At 34.7% G+C, this 12,044-nt stretch overlaps 1 protein-coding gene across 2 annotated transcripts in view; it reads left to right on the forward strand.

The window, feature by feature from the left end:
* Positions 1-12,044, forward strand: part of LOC131027669 (calcineurin B-like protein 1) — a 153,666-nt gene that overhangs the window by 108,444 nt on the left and 33,178 nt on the right. For both annotated transcript variants that reach the window (XM_057957756.1, XM_057957749.1), the window contains exons 5-6: positions 6,951-7,059; positions 7,227-7,279. In XM_057957756.1, the coding sequence (XP_057813739.1) occupies positions 6,951-7,059; positions 7,227-7,279 (162 nt within the window). The remainder of the gene's footprint in view (positions 1-6,950; positions 7,060-7,226; positions 7,280-12,044) is intronic.

Here is a 12,044-nt window from a genome sequence, read left to right on the forward strand (position 1 = left end):
TTATGGTGAGTATCATGAGACTTGATATTCATTGTTGAACCACATCTTTGGATATCACTATGGTGTGATATCTCTTCTCTTCACAATCAATGGATGAATTGTGATTTTTTCTCTAACTGTGTCCTCCCTAGTTAAGAGGGAGTGTTAATTCTGGTAAAGTCGGTCGTACAACCTCAAAATTCCGATGCTTACTTGTTAACATATTAGTTTACATGTTAACAATAAACAATAAATAAATTGAATTTAATGTGGTGATTGCCACCGGTCACACCCCTTTATGTTATCGGGCTGGGGATATTATTTATGCCACCGGTTACACTCCTTAATGATAACGGGCTGGATTAAACGATTTGTAATAAATCGCGATATCTAAGTGAATGAGATGGTACGTAGGGAGAGATGTGTCTTCCCACGTGGGAAGACATATCTCTTCCCTACATACCGTCTCATTCACTTAGATATATAACATGCATACAATGGGGAGGAGGACAATATCGAAAATTTATAAGTGTTGTGCTTCCTTCATTCACACTACTGCAGTTCGAAGTAAATTCCAGACTATACCTTTCATCTGTTCTAGCCTCTTGATCTGTCATGTCCCCTCCTTGATCGTTATATATATCCTAAATGAAGTAACTATTATTATTAATTAATATAACAATAACAACGAACTTCTATTTAAAATTTATTTATTTATTAAATGTATTATTTAATAAATATCTATTCATATTTATTACTAATAATATTCCTGAAATATTCAAATTAAAGTAAATTAATATTAGCTCTTACTTGGCATCAAAATACAATTGGAGGTTCTAAATCAATTATCACAGGCATAAGGGATCAACAACTCATCACAATCACCTTGAAATGATATTGCCAATGATGTATATATCTTCTGTTACACTGTAAAAAGTATATATGTCCCGATCATGAGTACCAAGCCAAAACAATGAACCAATAGGTGTCATTGGACTGATTCATATGAATATGAAATACATTTATATCAAGTAATCATCAGATTAAGTTTTCTAAAGAACGATAGAGATTTATTAGGTGGCAATAGTTGAGTTATTTGGTCGTTACATTCCCATAATATCAGCAAACAAAAATCGCGTTGAACAATCATTGGTTATGGAAAGACTTTGACCAAATACAATGATATTGTCGATAGCAATGATTCAAGCACATATATCCCAAAGTGATTAAGAGAGAAAGTAATGCCCAGCGATCCATTAACAAATGAGTTTAATAGAAGACAAAGCAAGCAAGATCCATAGATCAGTAGGAACATTCCCGTAATCCACCATCGCAAATGGAATATCTAACAATAGCAATGATATCAAAGAAATATATAAGAGCGGCGGCAAGTCAAGAGGAGCTATGATAGAAGATTATTCTTGACAACAACTGATCATCCAATGGCAATATGAAGAGCATCCTCTTATTGAAAGACAATAACTATCACTGTTATTCTATCTACAAGAAATAGCAATCGGTAATAATAATGGCATCAACTAATAATATCGATTACGATATTGCCAACATGTCAAATGATTGATTTACAAAGGAAATGTGGGAACAACGATAAAGGAGATGCCTATCAAAGCACCGATCTTTAATGACAAAGAACATTAGTATACAACGATAAATATGATAATTGTGGAATAAAGTATTAATGACCAAGCGACAGTTCAACAATCACATAAAGTCAGTAATTAAAGGATAATAAACATGTGTCTGAGTTAACAATTATGTTTATTAATAAACAAAGATATATGACTCCTCAAATGAAGTGAGGCGACTCTTATGGAAATTAAAGATATAAAATAGAATGAGAGACAGGGGGAAAGGGAGGGAAGGGCTGCTGGGTGGATAGAGGAAGAGGTCTGGAAGCTACAGCTGCAGGTTACGAGAGGTAAGTAAATAATGAATGAATACTTCATTATATAGGTTAATAAACAAAAATAATGAACATTTTATTATATACGTTAATGAATGTAATTAATGCTTATCTAATGTATATATTAAGGAATATAAGTAAGTAATATTTTAATATGAATATTAATAATGAATATTTTAATAAGTATATTAATGAATATTAATAATGAATATTTTAATGAATATTATTAGTAATAAATATTAATAGATATTTATTAAATAATACATTTAATAAATAAATAAATTTTATATAGAAGTTCATTGTTATTGTTATATTAATTAATAATAATAGTTACTTCATTTAGGATATATATAACGATCAAGGAGGGGACATGACATGATCACAGAATTTAATTAAAATTAACACCAAAAATTTTCAGTCTTGGTACCTTGGGTTTAGGAAAGTAGACTAACGTACCTATTCATTGAAGGGTTAAAGGAATCAATCCAAGGTTTGGTAAGTGTCCTTGATCGTACAACACTTGAAGATTCATTTCAAAAAGAGGTTGGAAACCACTTCATCAAAAGATAAACCCTACCCAAAGAATCTATAACATCAAACACACATACTAAACCCCCGCATAAAAAAATTGGCATCAAAAGGAATTTTCTCCTAGAAATGACCTCGAAGAACTTCAAGAAGGAAAATTATGTTTCCATTGTAAGGAAAAGTGGAAGTATGGGCATGTTTGTAATCGAGAAGACCTTAAAAGGCAACAAGGAGACCTTAAAAATAAAAAATTGTGCTACAAGTGCAAGGAAAAATGGGGGCTAGGACACATGTGGAAAAAGAAGCCAAGCACGTAATATAGAGGCAATGTCCGATGAAGAAGAGTGGGAAGAGGAAAAGGAAAACCCAAGCAAGAAAATAAGACGCAATGAAGAAGAACATGGAACCCTAGCTGCCATCTCTAGAGAATCCAAGCATAATCCTTTCCAAGTTAGAAGTGTTATAAAAGGACAAAAAGTAACCACCCTTGTGGATAGTGGGGCAACCCACAACTTTATCGATGAGGGTCTGGTTACAAAAATGAAATTAGAAACAAAGGATTTTAAGGGCTTTAAAGTAGCCTTGGCTGATGGTTCCACTTCCCCATGTACTGAAAAAATTCCACAACTATGCATCACCTTGGGAAAGCATCCAACCTAAGAAGATCTCTATGGTGTAAATTTGGGAGATACTGATGTAATCTTAGGCACCCCATGGTTGCACTCTTTGGGACGTCTCTACCTAGACTTCCCAAAATTAGAACTTTGTTTTAAACATAATGGGCAAGAAGTCCTTTGACGAGGGCTAGTTGATGGATCACCAAGAGTAGTTTGATGCAAGAGGATGGAAAGAGTCTTCAGACATGGACAAGGGGAATGGGCTGCTCAATGCATGATTCTTGACAAAACCTCTTCTCAAGGTAAAACTATACACATTGATATCCAACCAATGTTAAAGAAACACAAGAATGTATTTGGCAACATCCCACCAAGATTTCCCCCCAAGAGAGGTTTTGAACATACCATAGAACTTGAAGAAGGGGCCAGGCCCGTAATCACTACACCTTATAGGCACCCCTGAAAGTTCAAAGAAGAAATAGAGAAAACTATTAAAGAGCTTCTTGAATTGGGTCACATTTAGACTAGTTCTACTCCCTTTGCTTCCTCTATGGTGCTAGTCAAAAAGGACAACACTATGAGAATGTGCATAGATTATAGAGCTTTGAACAAGAAAACCATAAAGAACCGTTATCCCATTCCTAGAGTTGATGAACTAATCAATGAACTTCATGGAGCAGTTTACTGCTCAAAAATTGACCTATGTACAGGATACCATCATATTAGGTTGAGAAAAGATGTCCCCAAAACAATTTTTAGAAGCCATCTTGGACACTTTGAGTTGTTGGTCTTACCTTTTGGACTAACAAACGCCTCTGTTACCTTCCAATCATGTATGAACCACATTTTCAGGAAACAACTAAGGAAATTTCTCTTAGTCTTCTTTGACGATATTTTAATCTATAACAAAACTTAAGAGGAACATCTAAGACACAGGTGAAGTGCTGCGCATACTTGAACAACAATCATTATTTGCCAAATTATCCAAGTGTGAATTTGGATTGGAGGAAATTTTATATGTGGGAGACAAAATTAGTGCTCAAGGTGTCAGTATTGATGAGAAGATTGAAGCCATAAGGAGTTGGCCGAAACCAAGGACCTTAGCACACCTTACAGCAATACTTACAATAGAGACGAATAATAAATCGGACCCACCAATATTTTTGCCGATATCACACTCAGAAATAAATAATCATTATTTGAATCGTTCTTAATAACAATATTTGCCTTGCCTATATAATATAAATCACCAATATTGAAATAGCCACATATGAAAACTCACTGCAATATTATAATTCAAAAATTAGCCGATTGACTCCCATAATGATATCTCTTGGCATAAGTGTAGACTCCATCATGAGTCCACTCCGAGGAAGAGTTAGGGTTTAATCAACTGAAGGCTTCTGTCCTCAGCTTCTGATAAACCATCATATCAAATCAAAAGCATGCTTTACTTCTCCCAGTCAGCCTCCTTATAAAGAGCTCCAAGAAACATCTAGAAGATTAAGCTGACTTGAATATTGGAGAATTTTATTTAAAAAAGTGACTTATTTTATTTTCACTTTATTTAATAATTAAATTAATTAATTAAAGACATCCTTTAGAAACTAAATTAATTTTTGGACAACTCAATCAATTAACTCAATTAAGCCACTTTATTTAAATTTGGGGACATTACAAAAGCATATTGATGGTAGAATATTATACTCTTAGTGAGTTGAAAGCCAAAAACATACTGCTTGAATACATTATTATTGTCTATGTGACAAACATTTATCCCTGAATTAAATTAGAATTGCATAACTACCAGTTAAGCATTAGGCATATGACCTTTATCCACTAATTTTCAGTTGGAAGTGGAAGTAGAAAGTCCATTTATGTGAATGTTCATATCATCAAATGCTCCCATGATTAGAAGAAGCTGGGAGGCTTAAATCATAGTCAACATCATTTGTGAGACATTTTTTCTTAAAACAATAAAGCTCAGTTATTAAGCAGAAGAAGAACAAAAAGATTAGAAACGAGGGTAAAAGCATAAAGCCTTTGATATCCCAGCAAAAGCTTATTGTTTTTGCAGAATTAACCCGTTCCTCATCCTTTGCATCTTTTTGTTAAGTGAACATCACCGGGACCAAACCATTTATAGTGATGAACAAGCCCTAGTCCTAGATGTGTTAATATATATGCATTTCTTCAAGTTGTGGAGATCCAATATTGTGATATCAGTTTTTGAACTGCTATGACTCTCGTTATGAAAATGCCACTTAACCATTACAAGTACAACACAACGTATTTCATTTTTTCTGGAGATTTTCTCTAGGATTAATTTGTAATGCCTTCTTATTAAAACAAATTGTGACTCAAAAGATGGTAAGATTTCTTTCCATCCCTAGTTTTCTGTGGCATGAAAGGAAACCAATGTTTCCATTTTCATTTTAGGTGAAGGGAGGCAACTTTTTGTTTTTTGCTACCTTAGAGCAACAATGTGATGATTACTATTGAATACTTTCAAGCAGAAAATATAGTATTTTGTGAATAAAGTGGAGATAGAATAAAGATTTATCATAGGATAGAAGTATCCAAAATACTGCTTTTCAGGCTTGTTATAGGATTAGAGTTGTGTATATTTAAGAAATGTTGTAACTCGTAAGAATTTGAGGCACAACAAACAAATGTCACTTGGAAAAATAAAATCCTTGAATTGCAGCTACATTCATTAAACTTTTGTGGGGAAAGGTTATGTATCCACAACTTGTTCTGGTTCTCGACAAAAATTAGATGTGATGAAAGCAGAGACTGCACTAATCTCCTTGACAAGTGGTTAGTAGTAGGAAATACACTAATTTAATTTTAATCATGACCTGTCCAAACATTTGATCTCCTGTAGTTTTGAAATTGCTAAATGCCAACCAAACTTGTTTTGTTGCTGTATTGTCTCCGCTCTCGATAGTACACATAACCTGTTTTTTTTGTTTTATGCCAAGAGTTCCCTTGTTTTGATGAGAACTTGTTGGCAATTCCAGGTTAAGATTTGTAGCCTTTATACCCTGAACTTGTATTTCGATTTTTGATGTTGAGTGGCATTGACACTGCATTATGCCATACAACCTGTTGGTCTAATGTCAGTTTTGGTGTACCCTTAGATTGGTGCTTTGGACATGATAAAGCACATGCTAGTGAACTTACGTAATGGACACCGCTGAAGTAGAGATCAATTTAGATTATGTATTGAGGATTGTGAAGTATCTGCCTGTTCTGAAGTTTTTTGAGGTGGATGCTTTTTGTACACTAGTTTAGAAATTTGTTGATGTTGAATGGTATGATAGAAGTTTGTGACTTTATATAGTCTGCGAAATTGAGTAGAAGATTGCCAATCTTGCTGAAAGTTCAGTCATCACAAAGTAATCTTTTCCTCTCATGGAGTCAACACCATCCAATATTTTTACATTGGAAATTATCTACTCCTTTTGTTAATTAATCCCACTTCACAATAATTTTGGACATCTGAGGCTTCAGGTCTATTCTGTACTTATTATGGCGCTACTTATGCAGCCTTGTTTGAGCTTAGCTTGTCTATGTCTACAGTGCAGTACAGTAATGACTATTCACAGATATCCATTGCACAATTTGACATTCATAATAGTTTGTAGACATTTATGGTGTATTCTGTTTTTCAATGCAGCTCTGTAAAATCTGAGTTTATCTTAACAATATATGATGTATTAGATATTAGAATCTCGTAATTACTTATCCTGTGTATTATTCTGTGCACAAGTAGTTGAGATCAGCTGATGATATTGTTTCATTTGATGCATTTATATATCATTAACAGTTGATTGCTACTTCAATTTGCTTCATGGATGGCGCTTATTTGAGGACATGTTTATTGCATTACTTAATAGGTCTTCGATCTATTCGATAAAAATCACAATGGAGTCATTGAGTTTGGAGAATTTGTTCGTGGCCTTAGCATATTCCATCCAGAAGCATCCCGAGAAGACAAGATTGATTGTAAGTAAAGAAAGATGTCTTTAAAGTCGCATTTGATACTACGAGTCTTCTGTTCTATGTTATTCAACCCAAATTCCATATGTTCATATGGTGTACCATTTAAAAAATGAAGAGCAATTTTGTTTTTAAAATTGACAAGAGAATTCTTACTGGAATTTCACTCGCAGTTGCTTTTAGACTTTATGATTTGAGGCAGACTGGCTACATCGAACGTGAAGAGGTAGGTATCCAATCTTTTTGGTAAAAGTTAATAAGTTCATGTATGAACTTTGGAGATTAAAACTTTCCAATAGTAAAATATTAATCTAACTAGGGATTTGTGATAACTTTAAGATTGGTTTTTAATAAAATCTTGGCAAAGTAAATCAATTTTGTTGGCAAATTTATGCACATCGCTAGAAATTTGTATAAAATTCTTGCGGATCTTGGTGAATAATAGGTAGGTTCATTAATTACTATGGCAAATCCTTTCGAAAAATAAAAAATTTCTATGGAAAAGCAAATTATAAAGTAGGGCTAACCATAAAATCAAGTGTTACCTGAATTGTGGGTCTATCAATATCCACAATTGGTTGACATAGTACCCCAATATATTCTTTTTGTTTTCTGTAATGTTCAAGCATGGGGCCTAGGGGCAGCAGCCATAGGGGCAGCAGCCATTGCTGGGGTCGAGGAGCAGCATCCCCTGCAGGGATCAAGTACTCTCTTGTGGGGTTTGGGGACAACAGGCTTGGCACACTCTTGTCATGATATAGGTGGGGTTGAGGGGAGAATCCCGCAATAGAAAGCACAAATCTAGTATTGGGAAAACATTGGAGCGCACACAGATTGAACATTTAAATCAACACCATATAAAGAAGATGCTTATATGATGCCCTATTCAAAGTTAATAATGAATCTATACCATTGATTTCACCTCTAATCTAATGGTTTTCATTACTTTCTGAGAAGTAAAATGGACTTGTGCTTTAAAATATTCATTGAGCCCATAATTTCTTTTGAACCATTGATCTCCATTTAATCTAACCATTCTCATTGCTTTCCTGAGAAGTAAAATGCACTTACCCCTTAAAAATGTATTGTCCAATTTTTGGATTTTCAAAAAATTGACAACCCATATGAATTTTTACTCAAAATGTGTCATTTTTGTCTCTAAAGAACGTTTTACGAGGTGAAAAACCCATATTTGTTAATGCCAAATCATCAGGGGGTGCGTTTGCCATTGTTGTCCAAGTTTTGGTTGGTTTTTGCCTTCATTTTCCTAGCTTTTTGTGCAATTTCGGGTTTCAGATCACTCACTGCAAGTAGGAAAGTAGGAAATTTTAGATGTCATTGCAAGTAAACTCACTGCAAGTAGGAACTTTTTGACCTCACTGCAAGTAGTAGGAACTTTTGGATGACATTACAAGTAAATGCACTTAGTTGTAATCGGGCCTCTGAGACCCGATTTTAAGTTAGTTCATTGTTTTAATTGTCAAGTTACTTGCAAAGTTGGGTCTCTAGAGCATCATTACAAGTTGTATTATAATGCTTGCAATTGGTTCTTTAAGACCTGACTGCAACTAAAGTCTCTTTAGTCGAGTTTTAAGTCTAAAATTGCAAGTATGTGTGTGTTGTCTTTCTTTTTGCAAGTTGTCATTATTTGCAATCGGGGTTCCAAGACCCGATTGCAAGTCCTTCCTTTCATATTGCAAATGTTTGTTCTTCCCTTTGCAATCTTGGTTACTTGCAATTGGGTCTTCAAGACCCGATTGCAAATGCCTATTGTTATGGTTCCTCCTTATTATGCTCTCATGTTTCATTTCGGGTTTCGAGTGGGTGATTCCAAGTTCACTATCCATGGCTTTCATTACTTCCAGTTGGGTCTCTGAGACTTGATTGCAAGTGATTTAAAAAGTTTTAAAACATTGCTTGCCTCCACAAAATTCTCATGTTCTAAAGACAGATTATGAAGGCTTTCCCACAAGATTGCAAGCTTATACCCAATCAAATTGCTTACTTGTAATTTGGTCTTCAAGACTCGATTACAAGTGGAAGTGTAAAAGTTTTTCCCTACATTGCACTCGCATTTCACCTCCCAAGATCCGAAATTGGTCCAAAATGCACTCAAAAACTCTTAAAAATGAGTCTCTAGGATCCAATAACAAGTGCAAACTTGTATTTTCCCATTACACATATGAAGTTGCATGTTCGTTCTCCACAATATCAAGTCAATGCTTTTGTTTTTCCACACATGTAATGCAATCTTCAAAACCCGAAATTGATTGATGAGCCCATTTTTTCATCAATTTATCCCTTACCTTGTCAGTCTTGTTTGCACACACGATCTATCAAATCAACAAATCAAGGCATGGGCATTGTTTTATAACAATTTCATCTTGAATAAGGTGTTATGGGTTCTTCATCAGTGAACACAAGAAGAGTTACAACAGTAATTCATGGGGCAGCACAAGGGTCAATAATCCTCATGAAGTCATCTGTAAATAGAAGTCATCCAGTGACAAAGTGAATCAAGCATGGAGAAAGAACACAATGAAGAGAAGAATTTCCCTCCTGAAGAAATGGTACTACCCTAAGCATGTGATAAGGTTGAAGTTTGCTGGCCAAGGACACAAAGACTGTCAAGGGTGCAAGTTCTTGTTCCGGTTCAAGGTGCCATTCCCAAACCTGAGTACTTCAATCACAGAGTGTCTTATAATCGCATGAAGATCAAACAAAGAATGATGTAAATAGAGTTGTCTCTGGACACTTAGTTTCAATTATGCATTTGTAATTTCATTTTGACAAATTATATGTAATGTAACAAATTTTAAGTGTCGGAGATCATATTACTTGCATTGTTGTAAATTGTAATTGCATGTATAAGCAAATTACAAGTCGAAAGACAGTAGGACTATAATTTGTATAAGTCATAGTTAGTTAGTTAGTTAGTTGTGGAATAAGTCTCACTTGATTAGACTTCTCCCACATTTTGCTCTCAGACCCTCTTCTATGTATAGATGAGGGTGCTCTATGTAATTTTTATCTTTTTGGCAAGCAAGAAAACTTGGTAGAATTTTGCACTCATAGAGACTTTGACCTTTCTAGTTGTAAACTGTTTTCTCTCAAGTAATATCAAAGAATTTGGAATTTCAGACTTTGTGTTGAAGCCTTACTTCGTGTCCATTGTGTTCTTATGTCATATTGGGACATTTATTTGTACTTGCTTGAAGTTGTGGAAAGTAGTTAAGAAGAACTTCACTCTAAATATCTGCAGACTTTGTGCCGCAAATATTGAAGATTGGAACCTGAGAAGAGTTGCAAGGCTTTGTGCTTGTAGTAATTCCCATTTAAAGTTACTTGAAGGTGCATCATACTCGTAGACTTTGCACGACCATATGCTGTATATAGTTCTTAAGTTATCATTCTGAAAAGGGTAGATAGGATTTTAGAAACTCAATATTTTGTGCTTGGTTGTTGTTTTCCCGTCCCGAAGGAGGTGACAAAAGTTTTTGTGCTTTCAGGAAACTTTATTTCCTCTCTTGGTTTTGATTTAAGTTGCTATAATTTTTTCCTAAAATTGTTGTTACTTTTCTGTGAAGAGAAAAGAATATAGTCTTTACTTGAAAAAAAGAGGACAGGTTGTTGTCCTACCTGTTGTGACCTTTTCACACATCGCCCCATTGTTAACGGGGATCCCCTCTTTTCTTGCTTTCCACGTGTTTAGGTTAGGGTTTTGGTAGCTTAGTGGGCAATTTTGTTTTTCCCGTGCACGAGTCTCGTAGTTTTGATCATGCCTAGTGTCGTTTAGGGTTTTGAAGTTATAGGATCAAGCGCGTAAAATTGAAATTTTTAATGATCCTAGTTTTGTCTAAGTGTTGACCCTTTGGAGTGTTAACGTGTTTTTGAAACGTCCTCGTCGATGATTTTAAGTGCTAAGGTGTTTTTAGACCTTTTGGAGTTGTTTTCTTGCTCCTAGGAAGTTATTCAAGTTGATTTCACACTTTATCCCAATAGATTTCGTTGTGTTATGCTAACTTTTGATGAATTTGCCTAGGTCCAGTTGAGTTTTATTGAGTTTTGAAGTTTCCTAGTGATTTTGAGTGGAAAAATCATCATTTTCCGGATGAAAATCCATATTCTAAGGGTTAAAAGGTCAAAATTCCATACTAGATGGCAATTGTCTTGATTCTGCACCTGGGTCGATTTTCCACTAGGTCTTTTGTGACAAGTTTTGAGGATTTTTGTGTAGACTCTCAATCCTGACTAAAGTCGATTTTCCATTTAGAGAGATTTTGAAGGTTTTGAGTCCGGATTTTCATCCAAACTGGGGTTGTTTTTCCACTGGAGGGGTATTTTTGTGTGATGACTTAATTTTAAGTGGAATTTTTCATTCCACACGTAGATTGATTTTCCCCTAGCCCCATTTTGGATGCATGTTTGATGATTTTCAATGGGATTTTTCTATCCCTACTGGGATCGATTTTCCCCTAAGGGGATATTTTATGATTTTAAGCGATTTTTGTGAGGATTTTTTAATCCTTATTGGGATTGATTTTCCCCAATTGGCCCATTTTGGATTTAAATTGAAATATTTTAATAAAGTGAGCCCCATTTAATTGTTTTTAATGAAAGGCAATGATTATTATTAAAAAATAAAAAAAGCAATTAATGATTTGCAATAAGCATTTAATGTTTTCAACCTTCTAGAAGCAAATCGGTTTTTTTGCCAGGCAAGTATAAAGATCAAGTTTTTTATCCCACATTGCTTGTGTGGTAAAAGTTGATGGTGAAAGCAAGTTTAAAGAGAGAAGTCCAGCATTATTATATTATTAAGTTTGCCAGGTGTCCCCATGCAAAGGCGATTTTCTCTCTTATAGACGATTTTTGATGAAGTGTTTGGTGAGGAGGTTGATTGAAGACTTATCCTTTTCCTCCATCGCTGCCATTGAAGTTCATGACTCCATTGTTTTCAGATTCTCGATTTTTGGGAGATAGCGATTTCT

This window comes from Cryptomeria japonica, chromosome 1 (assembly GCF_030272615.1).
Source record: "Cryptomeria japonica chromosome 1, Sugi_1.0, whole genome shotgun sequence".
Taxonomy (NCBI): Eukaryota; Viridiplantae; Streptophyta; class Pinopsida; order Cupressales; family Cupressaceae; genus Cryptomeria; species Cryptomeria japonica.